Raw genomic sequence first — 26,341 nt, forward strand, 5'->3', positions numbered from 1 at the left:
TGCTCAAAAGCATGGTAACATAGCTTATATTATCCAAAATGAAACTTGTATCTTAGATTGTGCTCTTGTTTCAATTTAGTTTCACAAACATCCCAGTAACCTTTAAACAAATATTATATTTATTTACTGACAGCATTGTTACTATAATAACAGCTAGATCCTTATTGTCATAGTAAAATAAATAAAATTATTATGAATATACTTCTGCTCTTCAAGAAATTCGATCTTGACATGGGACATTTGCAGAAATAATCAGCGAGTCTTTGACACTTCCTGTTAGACTTTTCCCGTTTTAATGACACATGGATTACAGCCAGCATTAGACAGTTGCATGTTTTGAAGCTACAGAATTTATTTTAAAGAATTTGTATGGCTTTTTTTGTTTGTTTGTTTTTTAAATGGTGGAACCGTTGGCAGAGTGAGGCGTTTTAGGTTATTTTTAACTATCAACACTTGGGGAGGGAGGCACTGGATGGTATGTATTAAAATTGTCAAGTTAAACTGAAATCTGGAATTACTTTACACTTTTAGGGGAAGATTCAATTCACAGCTTTGTTCTATAGAACAACTGTTCCGGGCCGGACCTCTTTAATTAATTTGACATTTTCCATATGCGTTTTTTTACTCTTCTTTGTCCACTGTAGTTTGAGCCATTCCGATTGTCTGGGTATTATTGGAAAAGAGCTAATTACATTATTTTAAATGTTCTTGATGGAAGACCGTTTTAAGATATGGTGTATACATTTTAAATCCACAATATTTTATTAATTGCAACTGATATTCATTTTGGGTAAATAACTACCTTTCTGGGGGGAAAAAAATTATTCATTTGAACCAAGAAAATGTTTCAAAAGTTCTCAGCCGTCTTTCTGGTCAAGTTGCTTCTTTGGTTTCCTCATCTGAATGTAAGAAATATCTGTCCGTTCTTTATCACAGGCGATGCAGTTTATTTTTAACAGCAGGTTATAGACAAGAGCTCGCAAATTAACATATGTGGTTCAACTCTATTTTTAAACATTGTCCAGTGGGCCTGCATGAGAGGGCAAGAAGAATAGTAAAAAAAATATTAAGTGTATTATGAATATGGTATGGATAGAACTATAGACTAATCTTTACTATTGAAGATTGGAATTAGAAAACGGTAGTTGCTGGGGTTTTATATGGAGAAAGGGTGAAGGGATGAGGTAAGAGAAAAGTAATCTTTATAATAACAATGATTAACGTGTTTAATAGAATGTACTAGTTGCACAAAATACTAGAAACAAGAAATGCAAAATCCTTTTTTTTTTTTTTTTTTTTTTTTATAAACATTTCTGGTAAGGTAGAATTGTGTGAGTACCCCACAGTTTGCAGATTTTATTATAAGTTTTAATTGGTTCATTAAGTAGACTGGAGATATACTCCTTATCAGCTTACCAAATTGTATTGCTTTCTTTTATTAGATGGTTGTACTGGTTTTGTCCAGTCCTCAGTTATTTGGCATTTGCCTGAGTTGGTTGTATATCGAGAATGAATTAGTTTGTGGTCTTATGGAGTGCTGTTATAGTCTTGCACAACAACACTTGAACAGATCTTGAGGTATCTGGACATTTGTTTATTTGTGCTATTAAAGGAAAAATGTTATAGCAGTATCTAGATAGTATCCCACCAAATGTACACAGTGTTTCACAATTTTGCCAGCAAGTTTGGGGATTAGTACGGTGTAAATTGGAGGCATCCACGTGCCACCTGATGAGTTTTCCGTATAGCAATATTAATGGAGTTTTTGGCATTCCATTGCCCGAGAAGCTGTCCCTCTTGGTCCAAAGATTTTTCCAAGTCTTGTTCTCGCACTGATTCAAATGATTTCGTGACATGTGTCTCAGGGGAAAGTAACCTGCCACATAAAAGAGAGAGCTCAAATTATGTTAAAATGTCTCAATTTAGTTGATTTGATCTGCTATTGAATGTCTTTAGTTGTATATAATGAAAATGGAATCCCCCCTTGAATGCTGGGGATTGATTGAGTGATGTTTTGTGGGGCTGTATGAATGAGGTTATGGCCTTCTGAGCATTACTAGGAGTAGTGGCGGTGCTGCAGTATTTACACTACCAGCTTCGGTGTTCAGGAAAATAACTCTCTCAGGGAAGCACTTCCTAGTCTTTAGGGCCGAGAGGTACAGGTTATCATATTTTATTTATAAAACTGCAGCAACGGACATCTGGTATAACAAAATATGTAAAAAAATCACAAATGGAAAAAGAATAAGAACATACAAGGTTGACAGATAAGGTGCATAAATGAGACACAGGGTTGACTTGGGGGCATACAATTCTAGAGGGAGAGGGCGATGCGATGTCAATAGAAGCTATGAGGGTGGGATGGTAGCTCATAGGATATAAAGTGTTTTTGAGAGAACACTTGAAAGACTGAAGGTTGAGAAGCTCCAAAATGAGGAATCTTCACACCACAAGCAGTTTACAAAAAAAAGTGGCCAGAGCAAGTGAGGATCTTCTAATGGACTGTTGCTGATATCACAGAACCACCTGAATCTTTTTAGGCTGGGATGTACTGTTGTAGTGTTAAATGTGGAAAGGGGAGGGGGGAGTAGTCAAAATGGCTCTTGCTGTTAATAATAAATTATGATTACAATGTAAGGGCACACGGTGGCTAAGTGGTTACCACTTCTGCCTTGTCTGTCTGTGTGTGTGGGTATGTTCGGGAATGTAGACTGTAAGCTCCAATAGGGCAGGGGCTGATGTGAGTGAGTTCTCTGTACAGCGCTGCGGAATCGGTGGCGCTATACAAATAAATGGTAATGATTTTTACATTATTTTCAAACCTGACTTTACTTTAAATTAGAAGTATAACTTAAAAAGCAAAAAATCCCCACAATTGTTTTATTTTATATATGTTTATATACATATGTATAAATATTTCCCCTCTTTCACATTTCAGGTGGTATCATGGCAAGCTGGATAGAACCATTGCGGAGGAGCGCCTGTACCAAGCTGGGAGAACCGGAAGCTACCTTATTAGGGAGAGTGATCGTAGGCCTGGGTCTTTTGTTCTTTCCTTTCTCAGTAAAACTAATGTTGTCACTCATTTCAGGTGAGTAGGAAAAGACAAATAAAGGCATTATAACTTGTGATTTTCTCAGATTCTTCTGGCTGACTTTGGCATTAATCTGGATTGTCTTTTTCTGCTTCTGTTGTGAAATAAACAATTGAAGCAACTCTTTAAACAGTCTTTCGTAAATGTTGTGATATATTGTTGCTGGTTACATTGGTTCAAGTCATTATCGCAAACACAATTTGGTAGTATCGGCGCAGAAGAGGGAATTAATGATTGCTGATTTGTTTAGTAAATATCAAGTGAGGTAGTCATTTCAGTTCCCACCCACAACTATGTACAGTTCTATTCATCAGTGGCAGGGCACAGCATCCTATATAGAAGTCCATGTAACACACACACAAAACAACAAGTACTTGGTATTATACCGAGAGATGTTCAAGATAAAGAAATATCATCATTTCCTCTCCGGGATCTTTATATGAGTAGTTTCTTGAGCTGCTTTTCAAACTCTGTAAAAGCGCTGAGAAATAGCATAAATAGAGCAGTTTGTCTCTATTCTGATGTCTCTATTTCCTCTGCTGTCCACACATTTGTAATAGATTTTGCCATAAATATACACTTATTTAATTTGTTGATAGACCTGTAAGGTACAATTTTACTGTTTAGCCCAACCTTGCAGGAGAAAGCTAATGTGATAAAGTTAGCTATCTGCAGAAGAGGCTTTAATCTTCCTGTTCAGCCCATTTTTCATATTTGCTCCTAAAATTAAAAAAAAATCTTGTGAATCTCTCTCCTTCCCAATCTATTCCATATTTTACCACCTCTGTGATTTCCTCTATGCCAGTATTTTTAAAACTAGTAGTTTGACATGTGCAGTATTCATTAAAATGTACTACTACGGCACTGTCATGTTTGGCTTCAGATCTACCGGATGAGAACTTTTGCGATTCCTGAATGGAATGCTACATAGCTGTACACCTTCATAATAATGGCTGTTGGTGGATGTTCAACGGTGCCAGCCATAGGCTCTGTTTTGAAGCCTATGGCTATGTTTTTGGGTCAGTATTCACTAGGGTATCTGCTTTAAAATCATATATGAAATATGCTGCCCATTTAGTGTAACTTGTGAAAGAATATAAGCCTGAAATATTTTTATTTCTCCTGAAAATTAAATTCTTCTAAAGAAATACACAAAAATACAGATACCACACAGGGGGCGCTCCACCCAAATCTGTACAGTTATGAATAGTCTATTAATTTATTAAGGTAAGCACAAAGTCCAATTTACAGGAGGCAGCTGGTTCCAGAACAGATGGTGAATCTGGAGAATCTAAAATAATGTAAAAAGAACAGAGCGCCACATAGTGTATTACCAAACACAATATTAAGTTGAAAAGTAGGAAATACCAAAATAGATTCCCTATAGTGATGATGGGGAATTCCAATGTGCAAATAGTATAGGGAAACCACAATATTGAGTGCAACAAGTTAATTCCCAAGTGAGATCACCCTTGATAAGCGATTCTGTGTACCAGATAGAGAACTTCACCTGCTTCAAGTTTGAGCTTGTTATGTTCCAAAATGTTTGAACAATACAAATCATTCTTTCTCTGGATACTTGTCATTTTCTTGGTGGAAAAGATTTACATGTTTCTACAAATATTGGTCATGTTTGTCAATTCATTACTTCAGGATCAATAGTCTGCATTTGTGCAGAGCTAAGGAAAGGATGTGGGATCCCTGGTACTATCATGTAATATCTTGAGAGTTGGTACACCTATAAAGCCAATACTTTTAGTAAATATATTTTATATGAGATATAGTTATGTGGATTACATTTGGTCGTGTTGGGTGCTCAGAAACTAAACTATTAGAATTTGAAGATTACCTGAACAGGTTGTTTGTAGGGCTATAATGTATCTTGACGGAATAAGTGCTTTTCCATACGTAGCCATGTATTAGTGTTCTATAGATTGAACCTGGTAGTTACTGGGTCATTCCACATCAGATCATCCAAAAAAAAAAAAAATGAAATGTTCACCACCCATCTCAGATTTCTTGAATTATTTTTTTTGAGAGAATGTCAAAACAACTATTTCTGCCCAATATCTCGACTGTCTGACAATTAGTTGATTAAATATTGTTTGTTTGTTTTTTTCAATTTATTAAATAATTTACCAATCGCGGCTTCTTTATCCAGTTTACTTGAAGTACCACGGGTGTTTATTAAAGAATCACCACAAAATTTGGACCCCAAAGGTAACTCTTCCTCTCGAATCCAAACCAAATTACTTTATCTGCCTCATGTTTTGCATTATAGCAAAAATGCACTCTGTTTCATAGTGGAGAAAAAAAATAATGAAGTTGATGCTTGATTACTGTTGTACCGCATACATAATTTACACATTGTTAAAAACCATACCAAAAAAGTGAAATAAACTGAGGCAATGGGATAAAACTCCCATACAGGAAATGAAACAAACAAATGGATGGGAAGGGGATTCCTTTTAGGGAAATCAAAAATGAAACTTTCCAGAGAAAGAGAGCGGGAGACACAGAAATATAGTCAATCATGGCAGCTGCTCATGAAAAGTGCACTTTTGGTAGTCTTTTTTTTTTTTTAACTTCAATAGTATTTTTATTATTAATTTTTCAAAAATTATGGGGTACAGAAAGAAGAAAGGGATGGGGGTGAGGAAAGGACACAAAATTAAAAGGGGAAGGGTTGAGGGGGTACATAGTGGGGGGGAACACATTAAACAATTCTGCTGTTAAACCATATTGAACACATGAGGGAGGGAACCTAATAGATTCCCTTCCAATTCGTGAAAGTTACACTGGTCGAATGGTCACCATGGAACTACTAATAGGGACATTGGTTTTGGTAGTCTTTTAAATACGGATTGCCATATTACTATCTACTCAAAAAACATTGGATTACAAAGCTGGGATCACTTTACAGATGAAGAAAAAGAACTTTTGATTCTGAGAACTGAAGTTTCAAATGCAGTAACCAATGATCCTGGAACCTCCGTCTACTACCATCATGAAAAGCTTCTGTTGCTAAGATATGAAGAATTTCAGAAAACTTGCTGTAATCCTTTCTTGTCTCAAAAAAGGAGCCAGAAAAAGCTTTAAAGTTATGTCACTGAAGTGGGCCATAGAACATGGTGACTGTCCGCTTCATGTTGTTATTAAGCCAGGATAGAAACTTTGCCTAAAATGCAGAATTCAACTGTTACACTGTAAAGAACAAACAGACATAGATATGCCAACATGAGAAGTTGAATCCCCGGTGGAGGGTGTAACTGAACCAGCAGAAACAGATGAGCTGAATGAAAGTATTACAAAGCTTGGTTGTTCACCAGTGAAACTGCATGGGGTAAAGAGAAGACACCAAGGGAGACATACACTAAAAGAAAGAAAGACAAGTACAGCCATTCAAGAGAATCTTACTGAAATGTTTCTTGCTAGCACATCACTAAAATCACCCCAGAAAGTAAGCAAATATTTAGGTTGTGATGATTTACAGAGTGTGATATATGAATTAAAGCATAAGTGTGAAAAATATTAACTAATTAACTAATATTGGCAAAAAACAGCTGGACAATTAAGCAGAATGCAGAAGAATTCAATGTCCCTGAATACATGGTAAAACAATCAAGAAAACTTAAAGAAACCCATGGCATACTGGCAGAACCTGAAAAATATACATATATATATATATATATATATATATATATATATATATCGTTCATCAGGTACAGCAGTTTTACGAAGATGATGAACATTCTTGCATGTGCCATGTGCCATGTGCCATACAATACACTTACTTTATATGATCACCATTCATGAATTGTTGGTATTTTCAAGACCCCATCATAAGACTTCTGTATAATATAACTACCATAGATAGACTCCTGGTATATATTTACGGAACCAAATAAAGTGTATTGATCTTCTGAATATACGTACCAGACCAAGACTCCGAAATTTTAATATTTCGCTTTTTAACCATAGTTTTATTTGCATGACCAATAAATAGTTGTTTTATAGTGTAGTGTCAATTTATTTATTTGTTCATTTCTATCCACTTTTGTTATCCACAATGAAGTGTCCCTTCAACAACACAGGATTTTCTCCACGAGTGTGCCTTCCATAGAAGTAGTACTTCTCCTTCTATTATATACAATACATTACTACTGGAAGCAACACCTCATACTATCAGACTAACATATTAAATCATGTCTTGAAAATATACATCAATTGGAAAGATTTTTTTCTTGTGCGGGGAAATTATATATATTACTTATGTCATCACATAATAAAGCCAGCAGGAACCAGAGTTAGTGTCACTATGACCACAGTCAAAAAATGAAGACAAAAGTGATCTGCAACCTGGAGCATACATAGCAGCAGTGTATGATAACATCTGGTACATTGAGTATATCATTAAATGTAAGGAGGAAGAACAAGATGTGCGGGTACACTTCATGATACGAAACCAATCAACACATGTGCTGTCCTGGTCTTCAAGAGATAAGTGTGTTTTGTTCCTTTTATTCATGTAACGGAAGTGCCTACTATCCAAGCAAGTACTGGAAGGCAGTATACACTTTCTGCTGACACTTTAAGGAAAATTACAGACTGTTACAACAAGTTCCAAACAAGGGAAAAATAATTAGATTGTTGACTCCACTTCAATATGGACTCAAGTTATGTTAAAGGTTTTACATTTCATGGTGTCTTGTGTTATGTATGTATGCGGTACAACAGTAATCGAGCATCAACTTCATTATTTTTTTCCCACTATGAAACGGAGTACCCTGTTGATTTTTTTTTTAATTTTTTTTTTGTGTGGTAGTAATGTATACTTTTTTAAAACACCCCCAAAAAATGGGATCCCTAATGTCGATTGAACCTAGCATTTTTAATTCTATTCGAAAAACATGCGTTTTTGCCGTAACACAAAACATGAGGTAGATAAAGTAATTTGGTTTGAATTCGGGAGGAGGAGTTACCTTTTGGAGTCCAAATTTTGTGGTGATTCCTTAATAAACACCCGTGATACTTCAAATAAACTGGATAAAAAAAAAGTTTTGTGATTTGTAAATTAGTCAATAAATTGACAGTTGATTTAAATATTGATTTTTCAGACAGTCAAAATATTTGGCAGAAATAGTTTTGTTTTTGACATCCTCTCAGCTAAAAATATTTCGACAAATCTGAGATGAGTGGTGGACACCCCTGGTTGAACTGACATGAAATGACCCTACTGGTATGAAGATATGATTTTCAAGAGCATGAATGAAAGTAGTTGTCAAAATATTGATATTCTACACTATAATAAGAAAAGAGCACTTGAATTCTACACCTTTTTGTTTATTTGTACAATATGATTATAGGGAAATAGTAACACATTATGCCCTACTTTTATTTATTTTTTACACTTAAACATACTTACTCTTATCATTCCAAATATATTATAAATAAAATACATAGAGGTAAGATATTTTTGGTAAAACAGAATTGTAGGCAGAAGAAAAAAAATGACATGCAGAAGAAATGTTAAACAAGATTGTGAAGTACCATCCAAAAACAGAGCAAAATGCCATACGTAACTTTCACCGTGGAATCACTATTCCATTCACTTTAATGTTAAGCTCACTGGGTTTCCTCGTTTTTAAAGACCATGTTTTCCTGGGAAAAATTGCCACTTTCTAAATTCTCTGTTGGACCCTGCTCTATGACACACTCACTAGCTTACAGCGAGTGCAGATTTATGCAAACTACTGGTTTCCATATAACTAATTTAGAGAAGGTGGTGATATGCAAAATTTATTGTTTAGAAGAGATATTCTGAATATATTTGTAGTAGCAAATTCTAAATAAGGGCTCAACAGAAAAATTAAATGTCAAGTGTCCTTACAACAGGGTTTGACATAGCTGGAAAATCCACCCTGGCAGCCAAGGAGAGCGTTGCTGGACTGCTTGCATTACAGTTCTAGTACTAGGCAATTGTGTATCGCACTGAGTAAGTCCTCAAAAAATGGTGACACATTTTTTTGTATAGCGTTAATTATATATGATAATTCTTTTCATTGCCACCAGAACAGGTGCACTCGCACAGAGTTTATAATGGACATAAGAAAAGAAAAAAAAGAACCTGTGCTATGAGGCACTCGTAGGATTCTTTAATAAAAAATATATGTAAACTTTATTGTTCACATTAAAAGAAAAATCATATGACTATCACTTAATCCTCAATGAGGGTATATCTTGGTAGCGAAATATTAAAAATAAAATAAATGAAAACAATGCACCCAAAGAAAAATAAATGTTTAAAATAGCAGATAACTGCTAGTCTGTGTCTCTGTCTGTAATACTAAAAATACTGTAAAATTATATATAATTCATGTCTATACAATGGTAGGGGATAATAGTTCATTAATGAGGTCTAGTATGCCTGTGGATTTTATATATCATATTAATGAAAGGTAAATATATTCAATTAATTTGACTGATGTATATCATTTGTCAACAATGACCAGGGTCAAGATATATGCGACCATATAGAGCCAGTAGTGCTATAATAGATTGTATCCTACATATATTCTGTTCAGTATAATGGTGGTTTTCAAAATCAAACACCCTAACGAGTCAATGTTTTATACGCCGCATATGTTCATAATCATGTGACCATAGGTCAAACGGTCTCATATGAGTTCCAACAGTACCAGGCAATGACATTTTAATAATATGAACTAATGCCTGATGGATCGAATCTAGTGACCCTATACTGCTTGAGACTCACAATATTTCAATCAGTATGTGCAACAATCTCATATAGTTTCCTCCAATATCTAATATTGCAATTATGTATGCTAATACCTAATAGGTTAATTTCCAATGCTGCAGTTCAAAGCGTCCTGTGATTGTAGGAACAATAGTGTTACACAAGATTCGAGGAAGCTTGTATGGTAACTGATAATATGGACCCTGTCATGAACTCAATATAGTATGGCAGAGCTTATAGAAGATATTATCCACAGTTAGGGGGTTTGGTTATTCTCTGATATTATAGTGAGGAGACAGCAAACACAGAAACGCCTAACGCGCGTTTCGCTAGTAAGCTTAATCAGAGGCAGTTCTCGTAGCAAGTTCTTGCAGCCCAGAGTCAAGAGCTTAACTGACGCAAGTTTGTGGCAGCTTCACCAGTTATCCCATCCCCAAAGTCGTCCTCTCTCCAGTCCTACCAAAAGTGGACAGTGTTGCTGGGCACCAGAGATGGGTAACTTTTCTGTGTGGTGTAGACATTGGTGCTACTCTGACAACAGTGTGGTGACCTTGGCTAGTACATGCTGATTACTGTTGGTATGGGTTTGTGTAACAATTTTGTACATCATGTTCCCTGTGTCAATTGTTTTGTTTTTTTTTTTCTTAAAAATTGCTTTTGAAAAATGTCTTGATCTGCCTTATGCTATTTTATAATGTATCTTACATCTTTCAACTATTTAATGGATCCATGTGTTTGTCTTTTGAAGCCATTTATTGTTTTCTATTTATTTTAATGTCTGCTCTACACTATAATATTGGTGTTATGCTTTGCTTATTGATTGTATGTATGTACACTGTTTTTTGTAAAATAGGCTCTTAATTTATTTTTGTGCTTGAAAAAGGTGACCAAGCCGAAACAAAGATGGTCTGTTTTGTAACCTATTCTGTTGTGTCTTTGTTGTTTGTTTTTTTTTTTTGTTTTTTTTTTATTTCCCCTGTAGGATTATAGCAATGTGTGGTGACTTCTACATTGGGGGAAGACGGTTTTCGTCACTCTCTGATCTCATAGGATACTATAGTCATGTTTCATGTTTACTGAAAGAAGAAAAACTCCTTTTTCCTGTAGCACCCCCAGAGGCAAGTCTGATAAGAACCATGATTTGTGTTTATGCAATTTAACAATTGTAACCATTACAATTAACGTGAATTGCTTTTGTATTATAATAATTAAATATAAATGCTTATGTAGAAGTTAGATATAAATGAGGATATAGTAACAAAAGTGGTGTTGATCAAAAATTGTCACTTAAGTGTATTTCTAAAGTCCTTTTCAAACTTGCTGCAGTCAAAAAAAAAATAATGAAACTGGGATTAGCTAGTTATTTCAGCACACTTAATTTAAAAACACATTTTGTTTATGTATAATTACATTTCTGTAAACACTTGCCTTATTAGAACTGTTAGAGGGAAAATAAATTTAATTTATATGACAATGAAGACATTAAGGTGTGCTGTACTGAGGTGCAATGCAGTGTATTGCTGAAGATCGGTTGTGTTAAATTATATATGTATCTCTGCTCTTCGCTTTATATAATCTTGTGATAAGCAGAGAAGAACAATAAAATCCGCTGCTTAGTAGGAGGGGTCCCAAATGTAAACATATGCATAATAATACTTAACCTTGGAGTGTAATGCTTATTGCATGAAGTGTTATCTATTGTGAATTAAATAAATCTTGTTTTCCTCTATTTTATACTTAGCCTGTTGAAGACAGACGTAGAGTGCGTGCTATTCTTCCTTATACTAAAGTCCCAGAAACCGATGAAATCAGGTATTTGAAACAATTTAGTCAGCTATTTAAAGGACACTTAGACGTTTTCAGATTATATGCAAGAAGTCCTGTTTCAGAACATACTTAATGTTTTTCAGTATTTCAGTAAGAACAGAGTACCTGATGGGATTTTCCTGCAACATGCAAAGATAATTAAATTGCTTCTTTCTGTTCCATTTAATTTCATTATGTTTTTTGACAGATGAGAGGGATCTTTTGACATGATTAAATTCAGTGACAGATAATGTCTGCAGTTCATTTCCCAGAAGTCCAAACTCGCTCAGAAAACCTCCCATGTCCTGTTTTTCGCCCTGCTCGTCCTCATTATCTGCTCACACTCTTTTTTTTTTTTTTTTCTTCCCCCAATACAAAGCCTCACATACACCTCTTACTTCCAATTCCTCCAGTCTTATCCACCCATCTCCATTCCCACTTCTTTTTGTGTGCACTTTGAAATAAAAGATTAGTTGGTAACAAACTCTCATCCATCCATGATTTATTTATTTAACGATTTATTGTCTGTTTTACCCAGTTTATTAGTTTACTATGTTTGTCCCCAATTGTAAAGCGCTGCGGAATATGTTGGCGCTGTATAAATTGAAGATGATGATGATTATTTAAAAAACCTCCTTACTATTACAGAAACCTGGCTTACCTCTTCTGGCACTACGTTTCCTGCAGCTCTCCCATCTGCCCCTGCTGTGTCATACACCAGAACGATCCCTCTTTCTCTTCCATTGTAATGGACAGATTCCATCTCTTCTTTCCTCCACCTTCATGTTGCTGTCACATATTATGCCCTGGGAGCAGTCTCAAATTGGTGCCCACTGTGGTAAAAACTCCCTTGACCTCATCTTCCACTTCTACACAATCTGCAAATTGGCCTTTCATCCCCATTCCTCTATTACAGCTTCCTTTTCTTTAATCTCAACTTACCTCCTACTTCCCCTATTATCCCAACTCACACTCGCACAATGACACCCACCTGTTCCAGACTTGATCCACTTCTCATGTTCACTAAAACTAAGCGGGTCTCCTAGAAATACCCTGAACTGGCAGCCTTTTTCTACAACTTCAGCCATTTACAAAGCCACTATAGCCACCACATACAGACTCTCACGAACCAATTCTCAACCACGACACGCCAAACTGACCAGTTACCTGCGTAAGTGCTCCCCTCATTGCTGACGACCACTAGGAAAAAATCTTGCTCCAACAACGTCTGTCTTCAGTATAAATTAAACTTCTTCTCATCTTAGAACACGTGACCATTCATTCTCTTGACAAGCAAACCTACTTCACCTCTCTGGTATCAACGGTCTTCAAACACCTAATGCCTCTTTGTCACCTTTCATTTCTCTACTTACCTGCACCACCCCCTTCCTCCCTAAGCATGTATCTTGATCCAGCCTCAGAATTACAGTATATTCTGTGCTGTTTGGCAGAAAAAAATTATAGTTGAGCTGCACAGTCATTTTACTTCTATGTGAGGGCAAAAACATTGCAACTAACTCTAAATGGGGGTCAAAGTATAACATTTTTTCCAGGTCCTCCTGCATACTCCTTCAGATACGTACCCCCCGCTTCCCCTCAAAAAAACTGTAGATTTCACCTGAATAATCCTCTGAAGAGAGTAGACTTGTGAATTTGTGCAGATGATTTTGAAAGGAAGAAGTGCTGTAATGAATTTAAATATTTTACCAAGACACTTCCCTGGCGAATAACTGCTTGAACATCCGCCCTGCCCCCACCCTCTTCTAGCCAATCTATTATTTGATATACATTTAATTCAGCCACATCCCAATAACAGAATAAATAGAAAGGTAACTATACAGCTTTGAAATATATATTTTAAATGCAACATTTTAATTTATAGGTTGTCGTGTATACTTTTGAAGTATGGAAACAGAACACTTTAATACAGCAGCGAATGTAACTTTTTTTTTTTTCTAAAGTTATGCAAAATTTTTGTAGCAATAGAGCCACATAGAAAATGTAAATGCAGATCATTGCCTTAATGTAATAGTATGAGTTAAGATGTCTTTTAACTACTCTTGACCTTTACCACTACATTTACAATGTGTTTAGGATACAGAAAGACCATTTCAGAGGTTTTCAGTTTCATGGAGGAAATATTTAATGTAATGTGCAAACCTTGGGAAACACAAGGAAAAACTTTGCGTCTTAACTGAGGTATAATTAATACAAACATTGCTCAAAATGTAAAATTGCACTAAATCATAGCAGCCAAACATCAGTCGCAGTCGTCTTGTGTATATCTAGGGGTATATTCAATTTCCCACGGGGTACGAATTATTACCGTTACTATGACCCTCAATAATTTTGTGTGCTACTGTGTCAAGAGTTTGACAAAGCTGCAGTGTTGGAAATAATATAGAAAGAAGGGGAATCTCTAATGTCCTCGGATTAGCAGAGCAATTATGTCATCACCAATGTCCAAAATGTATTCTCTTTTCTATAGAAAAACCTTTCGTAGAAAAATATGTATTCCACTGTTCCACCACTTATAATCCGTCTCCAGAGGTGATGTTTTAATGAGATCATTAACTGTAAGGACTCAATTACATAATGAAGTTTACTAAACAAAGAAGTAATTGAATTACAAAAAGAATTCTGAATTTCATGCATGTCAAACGTTATATATTAGACAGAATTACATATTTTCATTGTCTTTTTGCAGTTTCTTGAAAGGAGATATGTTTATTGTCCATAATGAATTAGAAGATGGATGGATGTGGGTAACCAATCTTCGTACAAACGAACAAGGACTTATAGTTGAAGATTTGGTGAAAGAAGTGGTTAGTTTTAATATGATTTTTCTTTTTTTAAGTTTAAATTGGCAACTATCGGCTGACTTAATGGCACCCGTGTGCAATAAAAACAATCCAGTGATGTCAGTACTTATGGACTGAAATGAGTATCAAGTTATCTCAGTTAACCGAATATTAATAGATCACGAATTTACATATTCAGTGTAGTCAATAAAAAGTTTGTGCCCACAACACCCTATACTGGGTATTTCCTGTATCTAAAAAAAACTATAAAAAAAAAAATGGGCCTGTGATGTATATCATTTATTTATATAGCGCCACTAATTCTGCAGGGGTGTACAGAGATCCCACTCGCATCAGTCCCTGCCCCATAGGAGCTTACAGTATAAATTCCCTAACACACACACAGTCAGATTGACACAAGGGTGAATTTGATAGCAGCCAATTAACCTACCAGCATGTTTTTGGAGTTTGTATGTTCTCCCTCCGCAACCACAGGGAGAACATACAAACTCCACACAGATGAGGCTATGGTCTGGATTTGAACTCGTGACCCCAGTGCTGTGAAGCAGAAGTGCTAACCACTAAACCACTGTGCTGCCCACAAGGATGTATTCAAAAGGGTTTGGTGGCAATCCAGAATAAATACTCCTAATCAGTACCTTTTGGCTTTATGGTTTGAGACAGTTGGTAGGTGTTTGTGTATCTTTGCCAGGTTTTGGAAATCCTAGAATTTACCATGAGGTGCTCTAATTTTCAATGTGTATATTTTGGATTTTGTGTTTTCTGTTTCAACTATGTTTTTTTTGTTTTTCTAATAGGGGAGGGAAGAAGATCCACATGAAGGCAAGATGTAAGTATTTTACGCGTGCTCATATTTCAGCCTTATGACTCTGCCATCCCTTACATTCAGAAGTAGTACTAAACATAAACCGAACCAGTGCTTCCCTAGTGTACACCCCTTCTAAATACTGCACTTTATTTTCCTTATTGAACGCTGCAGGTCTCCTTTCCCACTTAGATTATAAGCACTTCTGGGGGGTAAATGTATTGCGCATCAGTTTCTGTAGGTCGCTGCATATCGACCACTTTGCAGGGGAAATTTAAAGTGGCAATGGCTTTCAAGGCAAAACTTTTTTTTTTTTCTTCACAAGCTTAATTGTTTACTTGCCATTTACCTGGATATGTTTACCCACCTTTTAATTTATGTGGCTTGGTTGCAATATTTTGATAATGATGTAGTTGATTGTCGAGAAAGCATATGTATAAATATGTTTGCGTTCAGTACAAACATTTGTCTGACACTTTTCTTAACATGACCCATAGAGAGGACAAGGGTCAGTAACTTAAAATGGAACAAAGACCTTTTCACCATTGACATAAAAAGGATTCTTTGCTGTAAGGGTGATTACATTGTGCAGTTCCTCATTAAGTCACTGACAAATTCACTAATGGAATTAAAAATGGATTGAGTTCATTTCTAGCAATTAAAAATATCTCCAGCAATAATTAATAGAGGACAGTATGGGTGTGATTGAACCAGGAAAATAATTAAATAGGATTAACACAGAGCTTATGAAAAGCTGAACTTGTGTGGTCTTACGCAACACACCCCTCACCCCCCACACACCATTTTTTAATTTGTGTTTTTTGAACGAAACACATGTATACATCAAAGCCATGGACTGGTGTCCATCATATGTACATTTTGCCTTTGAAGAGGGATTTAAATTGCTATTAAATTTTCTTGTTAAAATATTTTCTTCCAGTTGTACTATTCTCAAAAGCTGCACATAATAAGTTTCTTTGCATGTTAAGGCAAAATCTGATGATTATAGCTGTATATCTAATTATGTTACTCTTTTCTGTACTTCAAAAGATGGTTCCATGGGAAAATCAACAAACAGGAAGCATATAATCTACTCATGACAGGTAAGTTTTAGTTTGCCACCTTTTCTTCTTTTTTTTTTTTTTGCATAAATTTTAAAATTATATGCAGGATTATTTCAGATTTCAAAAGGACTTAAATATAGTTTTAATACACATGTCTGGATCCCTCTTTAATAGTATGGTATTAATATGCAGGTTTCTGCTGATCCTTTAATGGATATTCTCAAGAATAAATAATTTATTTTGAGACTACATTTGACCTTTTAAATGTGAACTAATTCCACATTCTTCTAGTTGGTCAGATCAGTAGCTTTCTTGTGAGACCGTCTGACAATACCCCAGGAGATTATTCCTTGTATTTCCGGACCAATGAAAACATTCAGAGGTTTAAGATCTGCCCAACACCAAACAATCAATTCATGATGGGAGGTCGGTACTACAACAGGTAACATTTTACACATTATTTCAAAAATTTGTCGCTATAGAAAAATGCAGAACCACAAAACCAGTCATTTTTATCTTGGTGGGTGGGGGGGGGGGGGGGGAGGGCCTCTTCCTCCTCTGGACTCGTGGTTTGGATGGGGTGTAGTTCAGCATTATTAGAGCTCACCTTAGTAGGCAAGCTATGGACAAAAGTCTGTTACTAGAATGTGGAGGGTTTTTTCCCCCCATTGATGCTTATTTGGGGGTGCCTGGGCATGCACAGTGATCGTGGACACCAACCACTAGTATTGTACTTCATGCACTGTTCATAAAAAAAAAAATTTTTTTGTCTTTTTTTTTTTTTTTTTTTTTTTTTTTTTCTTCTTGCAAAGCTTTTGAACTGGTTTGATGAGCAGGAAGAATTTTTTGTGTGGTGTGTAATTTACATTTGGACAGGTGGATTCAGGTCTGTCCTATATAGTGACGCATGGGAGATACAAGAAGAACCCAGATCATTTGATACAGAAGTAGTGGAAAGCCTTCAGAACCATGTTAACAATGCAGTGGGGATGTGGGGTACAACAACTCAGACGTCCCTGCGAGTTAGATTAGATACATTACATCAAAAGTAGACGTGGCATCAGTGAGTAGCGCTGATGCGAGACCTTAACTAGAGTAGGTGTATATTCGTTGGGGTGGGGGAGGGAGAGCTGATCGGCTCCAGTGGATATATAAGCTTAGAGCCTACTCAGATGGAGAATGTTTTTTTTTTTTAAAAAATGATAATTCTTCAGGGACTGTAATCTAATCGTGCATAGATATAATGTCTGTCTCCAGAGAACTCAGGATATGAATGGGATACCTTGGGAGAATATCAGTAGAGATTACTTGATTAGAAGTATGGACATTATGAGGGAAGGCATCGACTTCCTACATCAGCCATCTATAGATATAATCACACTTTTTGTCAGGACCGTGGCCTCAGCTGTCCTAGAAAGAATAATATTTTGGTTACGTTCTGGGGCTGTATATATACAGTCTGAGCCGAATTACCTTTTTGAAGGTTTTTTTTTTTGTTGTTTGGAGATTGACTTAATGATTTAGAAAATTACAGGAGGTAGATCGTCCGTTAATGCAGGATCTTAAAAGGTAATTTTTCTCTTCAATCCATTGTCAACACTGTTAGGACTACGGCTATTAGATACGTTTTTAGAAACAGGCTAATAGAGGTCTTCTCCTTTAGTAGCTGCCTTTCCTGTAGAACGGATGTTGTTCAACAGAATCCTTGGGCCAGGAGTGTGAGAAATCCCCTCAACTTTACTCTTGGAATCAGAATGGATGGTGTCCAGAGCTTGGAGCGCACATTTACACACCTGGGTAGAACAGGGCATGTGGTGACAGTAGAAAAAGAAGCTACATGCAAGCATTATGGAAATGAGAGCAGTCTGGCCAACAATTCTCTCCTATGTCAGACATCTCAAGATCTTTTTAGATAAATGGATGGTATAGACATTCATATATCAACAACTAGGCACTAGGAGCGAAATGATGGTGGCTTTATTACCCTTTATGATGTGGGCAGGAAACCACATTTGAGCACTTCTTGTGGCAGGCAAGGATGACATGGTAGCAGACTATCTAAGCCACGAGCAGATGAGTGGACATTGCACAAAGAAGTTCTTTAGATGCTGGTACAGAAATTTGTGATGCCTCAAATAAACTAGGCCATAAGGATAAATCAATTTTATGTTCGTCACAAATATCTCGAAGCTGAAAAAATAGATGCCCTGACGAAGCCCTTGAACTGGGATATGTATTTAAGACTTTCCCTCTCATTCTACGCATGTTGAGGAAAATCAGGAGAGAAGCAGTAGAGGTGATGGCAATTGTTCCCTTTTGGTCTCGACTGCTATGTTTTGCAGTAGCCTGGGAAGATGCTTCTGGAGCACTCTTGGCCTCTGTCACTCCAACTACATCTACACTAGGGACCATTTGGTCTTTTGAATCTGGGTACCTTTTGCATGATGGGCTGGAGATTGAGCATTGTTCAAACATAGAGGAAGGTCTTGAAATTATCACAGTGACATTGCAAGCCAGCAAACAAAATTTATCTAACTTATGATTGCATGCACTTCCTCCAAACTCTATAATAAGTCATTTAAGTCATTCTCCGTCAGAATCCCACAAGTGCTGGATTTCCTTTAAGAAGAACAAGAGAAAGATCAGTTTCTCAAAACTCTGAAGGTCCAAGTGTTGGCACTTAGCATCTTTCTGGACTCGAGACTAGCATCAAATAATCTTGAATTATGATTTTGTCATGCATTGAAGAGCATTCAGCCCTGTAGGAGACCTTTAGTGGTATTCTGAAGCTTAATCTTGTCCTAGTGCCCTTCGTGGCAAGCCCTGTTAAACCTGTGCATGATATTCCCCTTAAGTAACTTACACTCTGTTATTTCTAGTGGTAATTACATCTGCCAGATGATTTGGAGAGCTACATGCTTTATAGTACAAGGAACCATTATTGTATATTTATTCAAAGTAGTGCAGACAAATCCTACTTTTTTACCATTGGTAGGGTCTGCCTTTCTTGTCATTCAGAAAATTATACTGCCATCTCTCTGCCTGCAACCAGCTAATCATCATCATTTATTTATATAGCGCCAACATATTCTGTAGCGCTTTACAATTGGCTAATGAAGATAAGGTGTAACTACATACCCTGGATCTTGTCAGGGCAATTTCTGTCTATGTATATACAATAAAATAAGACTGATAAACTCTTTGTCCTTCCTGGGGCAGTCTGACAAGGATACACTGTCCAAACATACACTTGCAAAATGGATTTGGAATGTCATTACAAAGGCTTATAAGGGGAACAGATGAGAGGTGCCTGACATTCTAAGGGCACATTTAACCAGGGCAATGGCAACCTCTCGGGCTCTCAAAGCTCAGGCTTTGGCAAATAAGATCTGTAAAGCAGCAGGGTAGTCATGCCTTCGCCTCTTTGGTGTGATTTCATCTAGGGCAGTGCACTTTGGAAGAAAGATATTTCAGACAGTGGATCAATAAAATATTTGCTTGCATTATATTTTTTTGCTGTTTGTTTACTACTTGCATACACTCTATGTTGATATTCCTTGGATCTATCCCAGTCATTATGGCTGTCAGGGAGTTGGAGAAGAAAAGATGGCAATTATATTTACCAGTAATTTTGGTATCTTGAAGGAATATATAATTTATATATTTACACCTTTGCTATGGCTGTATCCATTCTATTAAGTCAGCATCTCTGAATATGTTTTGCAAATAGGGGCTCGTTATTGGCTATTTTAATGTCTACACAGAATTCTTAGAATGAAATTTAAAACAAACATTTATATATAGGTTACATTTTCAAACCAGAGAAAAACATTTCATTCTTTCAATAAATGTTCAGTAAAGCATGGGAGTGATAGACTACTTTGCATTTATTATTATAATATCAATGTGTCAGCTGCTGAGTTTTCTCATCCATAACAAGTTATTGTCTGTTTTTGTGAAAACAATTTAAACTTTAACTAGGATTTTCACATTTTAAAGATTTAACTGCTTTTAAAGGATGAGGTCATGATACTATCCAACAGGAAGTACACCGATGACTATAGCAAACACTCTGTTTATAGATATATAGCTTTAACATTTCAAGGGAAACTAAAGCTACAAAGAAAAATATATCCCAAATGTTAAAACTGAGAATACCATGTCGTCCCTCGGGTATTTGAGAAATATTCAGTCCTACTATGTCTGCACTATTTTCTTCCTCAGAACGTAACAAAGTTTTCATTGTACACTCTGCAGTGTGATGTTTTCAATGCAGCGGATTGGAAACGTTGCAACAGCCATCCAATTAACTGCCACCCAACATTATTATACAAAACGGTTTGCCTTCCAACATCTCCCAGCTTTTAAGATGGTTACATATGGTGATTTTTGTTTGCATGTTTTGGCCTGAAACCGCCATAGATGTGGCCCAACTGACCACCAATAATAGCTGAAAAAGATCAAAATATACTCCAATTTTATTGTTTTCAGCTAACAGTCTAGTTGGTTGGTGAATTTGATCAATACCCATATGTGGCCATCGATGAACTGCACAATGGAATTTCTTCTTGCCAGTGCTTGGGCAGGAGTCTGGATTTTAATGTGTTTGGTGAGCTTTAACCCTGTAGAAGCATTGAGTGCAGGTGCTGGCGGCAGGGACCATCTCCCCGTGTGTACAGTAGTTATATTCCTCTGTATTCTTAAATTATTGCACATTTTGCTTGTTTAGAAAATATTACAGGATAAGTTTGTTCTATTTCTAATTTCCTCCATTATATGAAGAGACATGTGTAACATAAATGTATCCAAAATGACTGTACTGACAGTATTATTAATCCTACATTCATTAATAGTATCCTTCTAATCATTTCTTACTAAGAGGGGAAGTCTTCTTTTGTGTTGTATCCTGTAGGGATGTTATACTGGTGCTCATTGAGACAAACTTCACGATTTATGTAAAACCTTTTCATTATCGTACTTCTGTTTGACTATGTCAATCCTGTTTTGAAGTGGGTGGGGATAGAACAATTGGTTGGTTGTGTTATTGAGAGCAGGGTTGCATGCAACAGTGGTGGTCTCATGCTGTAGATAGTGAAATGGAGGCAAGCAGGAAGAGTATAAGACGGTAGATTCATGGATCAAGGTACTTCAGCAGAATAAAGCAGCAATGTGAGGCTCCTGTCAAATTGATGCTGGCGAATTGTAGTGTCAAATAATCTTTTATATGAAACAAAATGCATACATCTGCTCTTTTTTGGGGGAGGTATTTAAATGTGTTTTTTTTTTTTTTTTTTTTAATCAGCATTGATGACATCATAGAACACTACAGGAAAGAACAAATTGTTGAAGGCTATTTTCTAAAGGAACCTGTCCCTGTGCAGGTAAGAGAATCATAGTAATTTGCAGATGTTTATACTTTTCTCAACAGTCAGGATCTTTTTCAGTGATGGGTATGTGTCGGCCATATTTCTGAGTACTAAAAAAAATAAACAATACAATGACGATACATAGAAATGTCTGTAAAAGGTAGGTGTATTTGCTTACTTAAAAAATATAAAAATAAAATACCATATTCTGTAGAGTGGTCACTTTTATCAGGCAGTATTCCACCAATTAGTAACAAGACAAGCCTTTTCATGATGGATTTTTCATAGTGTTTTTTGTAAAAACTAGATTTACTAGTTAATTTGTAAATTAAAGAATTAAAAAATAGACTTCAAAAATAGGTCCAGTCTCCTACCAGCCTTCATAAACTGTGTTCCGATTGTGGCAATTTAGAGGTTCCATATTTTATCTCTATTAGTTTTTTATGTATAGGTCCACCTCTTCTCTGCTACTGCAGTGGCTCTACTGTTCAGCTTGCACTCCACTGCCTTGAAATAAGTAGAGGTGCTCTCTTACACTTCTTACTGCATTCTTTCTCCCTGCTCATATTTGAGAAGGTCCCCGAAGAGGGTACTAATTCACTTCTGACGTAGGTGGTGGTCGGGAAACCCAATGTCAATTAACTCCTTTCTGAGCAACTGGGGCTAGAAGCCATGTCTGGAGTTGGTCTTAAAAGGGGGAGGGATTGGTGCTTGTCCCCAATATTCAGCACCTTTTTCTTTGTGGACTTTGGCTCATAGAGCAAAGCCTACCAGAAGTGACGTGTTTTTTTATAATTTATCACTGTAGTTTTATGTCCACTTTCTATTACATTGAACACTACAGGAGTTTCATAGTTTGTAATTTCTGTAGAGAATTCTTTTTATTAGTTTATGTACTACAACGATTTTATAATGCCTTGTTTCTTTAGATTGTATACTACTGCGGTATTAAAAGGCCTTTCATTTACTGTGCATTCACTTTCTCTTTGTTAGATTACAGCTGTCCCTCGGTTTTGTTACCCTTCTGTCAAAATGTCAGAAATGGGGAGCAGTTCTAGACTGAAGTCTGGTGAAATCAATAATGTATTTTCCATGTTCCATGCTAAGTTTCTTGTTCATTGGAAATTTTCTTGTAGTCCAATTCTGCCCCACGTATCCTAAACACAAGAGTACTTCCTTGGTTCAGTCCTGCGAGGAATCGAGTATGAGTTTCTCTCTCTGAAGGATGAGGAATTATTTGTGAATTCAGACTTAGAAGATCCATCAGATTTTGAGGAGGATCCCGACTTGTAGATTCTCTAGTGCATTTATCAAACACTGGTACCATTCATATTCCAAATTCTGGGTCACTTGAGAGCAACATGCTTAGGAAGTGTGTGTCAATTTTAAAATCTATTTATGTTGTATCTATTTTTGGTTAAAAGAAAAAGAAGACTTTACTGTCTATTTTGAACCTGAAATACGCAGCTACGGGTGGACAATTTCAAGATAGTCTTTAAGGTCCATATTGAATGGTATGGACAAGGGTGAGTTTCTAGCTTTCATGGGCTTTAAAGACCTGTATCTGCATGCCCTGATCATTTGTTCACCAGACCTAGTTGCAGGTGACAGTCCAGACACTGCTGTTCAATACCAGGCTACAGATAGCTCTTGGAGGAGGAAAGAGCCTCGCTCTACAGAGGCTATTGGAGACCATGTGGTGCAATGTTTGAACTTGTGCGAATCATGGAGACACTCGCGATCCATCTCCCAAGCTGCATTTTCTGAACTTTTACCATATCACAGACTATTGCTATTATGTTGTTCTTGTGTAATAACTTGAATTCTGCTGTTATACTTATTGCATTGTTATGTGACCATGAAGTTTTACATGTCGCCAGGTTGGTTGGTAGTCAATCGGACATAGGATAAGAGAGGCTGGGGGTAAACAACAAGCATATACAGGCCTATTGTATTGTGCTTATCCTTTTAGCCAACAGTGTCATTGTTCCCCCAATGACAGTGCTCAGACTTAGTGGTGCCCTATCCATAGGGAATCAATGGTCCCAACCCACCAGGGGGAAAGCGACCTTAAAGATGGTCTTATCCCCTCTCCACCTATCCTGGCTTGATTACTGGCCCTAGTCTGACCCCTTTTAGCCCCGTCATTGTGACATAATCTGTGTTGGGAGTGGTACCCACTTTGAGAACTAGGAACTGAGCTTCTGTCCCAGATGTCGCCATCTTAACTCCGTGCAAATGTTATCATTTTTCTGGTGAACCGTGCTTTCACATAACCTGTACTGCTATTTAGGGTCCTTCATCGGGATATAGCTTGGTTGGCTTTAACAGAGTGGATATTGAAGTAATGTTTCTTAAAGCAAAGGGTATGTCTGCCACAGTGATCAAAACCATGCTTAAGGCTAGAGAGCCTGATGCAGTCAAAAATTGCCATAGTGTGAGAAAAAAAGGTTTTCATATCTCTGCCTTTAAATTATTATGACTTTTGACGTTTTTTTTGTAGGTGGGTCTGGATAGTGATTTGAGACTGTGTTACTACATATCTTGGCCCTGTGAATTTATTTTCAAAAGAAGTTAACTGTTGTGCCAGAGGTACAGAACTTTTTGCAGTGACTTTTTTGCATGTGCAGCCTCCATATGATCCTCAAATAGCTCCATGGGACCTTAGTTTGGTCCTGACAGCTTTACAACATCCTCCATTCAAAACTTTGTTTTCTTCTTGGCAATATCTTCTGCTAGAAAAATGTCTGCACTGGGAGCTCTGTCAGGTAGATGTCCTTATTCAATTTTCAGGGCTGTCCTGCATGCAAATCCCTCTTTTCACCCTAAGGTGGTATCAAAATTCCACCTGACTAAAGACCTTGCTATCCCGATTCATTAGGAAAGGGTGACTCTTCTAAATAATAAGTTATATCCCTTGCTTTAATGGATGTGGTCCAAGCTCTGAGGGTCTACTTAGATAGGACATCAGCTATTAGAAAGACAAGACAACCTCTTTTCCCTGTATGACACTCAAGAGATTTGCCAGTAATCTATTGCTAGATTAATTTCTACTGTAATTCAGTAGGAGTATATTGGATAAGAACCAGTTTCTGAAACTATCAGTGCTTTCTGCCAGATCGGCGATAGCCCGTGCTTCACGGAGCCTCGGCTGAGTAACTGTGTCGGGCAACTACCTCGTCTTCTGACACAAGATCTTGCCAATTCAATATTTTTGCATCCAAAAGGGCTAGTCATTGGACTGAAAGTTTTGAGCTCAAGAATTTCAGAGTGTAAACCTCCCTTAGGGGCAACTTTGGATCATTTCTATGGTTGCAACATGCACCAATTGGATGAAAGAGAAGGCAGGATTTTTGTACTTTCCGCTAATGGAATCAGAGACATGAATTTAACGACACTGCACACCCTCCATTACGCTCTTATATTGTTTTTTATTTTGCTTTATTTTTTATGTTTCCAAATAGGAAAATATTTCTTGTTTGATCTTTTCTTCCTTATTCTTTGGGATTTGGTTCATATTGAGGTACGCTGATTACAGCCTATATAGAGGGAAGAGCTTTTCAGAATTTGTCCAGTATTTAAATTAAGTTCCTAACACACTCTAAGGGTCTGTAATTCTCCTGCTTTGCAGCAGTTGCAGTATACTGCGAAGAGAGAAATATAGTCTAAAAGTAAAATGCATACCTTTTTCATTTCTGACCTGTTATACCTGAGATTTTGTACACAAAGCACATGTTTGGTATCCCCTATACTCTGAATAACTAGCTGTTTACATTGTGGCTTATATTTCTAAGGTTGAGTGAATTACAGGAAATTAGAATATAGAATAAAAAGTGTATACTAGAAGGCTGTATCCTGAAAATAAAGACATCAGTACAGGCTTTTTCTGTAGACCTTTTGACAGTATGTACATCAAGCATGGTCTGAATGCTCCTACTGGGGGACCCATCTCAAACAATGGGATGACTGTCCTTGGCAGCATGCATGCATAAATCATGATAAACTGCTTCATGCAGTCTATTGTAGGCTATTTTTTCACCTCTGTTTTATCGTAACCTTTTTTTAAGCTCTGTTGTTGAATTACTAGCAGCAGGGGGGGGATTAAATGGAGTTGTAACTTTTTTTTCAGTTTTCTTCCCTAAAGCCACTTACCCCTAAATTAGGTACTTAAAATGAGGTGACTGCTCCAAAGTAATCTCTGGGGAAAAAAAGGATTCATTAGTAAGTAAAATAATGGTTTGATAATTTTTTTAAAAGCACCATATAAAAACTATATTTGCATTTATTCCTGTCCAATTTCTTCTTTTAAATTTTTATTTCAGTAAGACTGTCTTTTAGATATTGACATTTCAGTTGATTCATTGTTATTTCTTCACCAGCATCAAGAGCAAGTACTGAATGATGTAGTGGATGGGAAAGAAATCTACAATACAATCAGGCGAAAAACTAAGGATGCATTTTACAAAAATATCATAAAGAAAGGCTATCTCTTAAAGAAGAGTGAGTTCTCTTTGGAGTGATTTGTTTACACTTTATGAAATGTGCCTAATCATATGGATGTCTCGTGTGACTAGATGCTAGATTAATGTTGCCAAAAAAGGAAAGGAATAGTGCAAGCAATGTATAG

The 26,341-nt window shown here is 36.6% G+C and overlaps 1 protein-coding gene across 3 annotated transcripts in view; it reads left to right on the forward strand.

Moving 5' to 3' along the window:
* Positions 1 to 26,341, forward strand: part of RASA1 (RAS p21 protein activator 1) — an 87,716-nt gene that overhangs the window by 13,439 nt on the left and 47,936 nt on the right. For all 3 annotated transcript variants that reach the window (XM_075180571.1, XM_075180581.1, XM_075180587.1), the window contains exons 2-10: positions 2,939 to 3,091; positions 10,834 to 10,969; positions 11,593 to 11,663; positions 14,365 to 14,482; positions 15,277 to 15,308; positions 16,335 to 16,387; positions 16,640 to 16,790; positions 21,651 to 21,729; positions 26,094 to 26,214. In XM_075180571.1, the coding sequence (XP_075036672.1) occupies positions 2,939 to 3,091; positions 10,834 to 10,969; positions 11,593 to 11,663; positions 14,365 to 14,482; positions 15,277 to 15,308; positions 16,335 to 16,387; positions 16,640 to 16,790; positions 21,651 to 21,729; positions 26,094 to 26,214 (914 nt within the window). The remainder of the gene's footprint in view (positions 1 to 2,938; positions 3,092 to 10,833; positions 10,970 to 11,592; positions 11,664 to 14,364; positions 14,483 to 15,276; positions 15,309 to 16,334; positions 16,388 to 16,639; positions 16,791 to 21,650; positions 21,730 to 26,093; positions 26,215 to 26,341) is intronic.

The sequence above is a fragment of the Mixophyes fleayi genome, chromosome 1 (assembly GCF_038048845.1).
Source record: "Mixophyes fleayi isolate aMixFle1 chromosome 1, aMixFle1.hap1, whole genome shotgun sequence".
NCBI classification, from domain to species: domain Eukaryota; kingdom Metazoa; phylum Chordata; class Amphibia; order Anura; family Limnodynastidae; genus Mixophyes; species Mixophyes fleayi.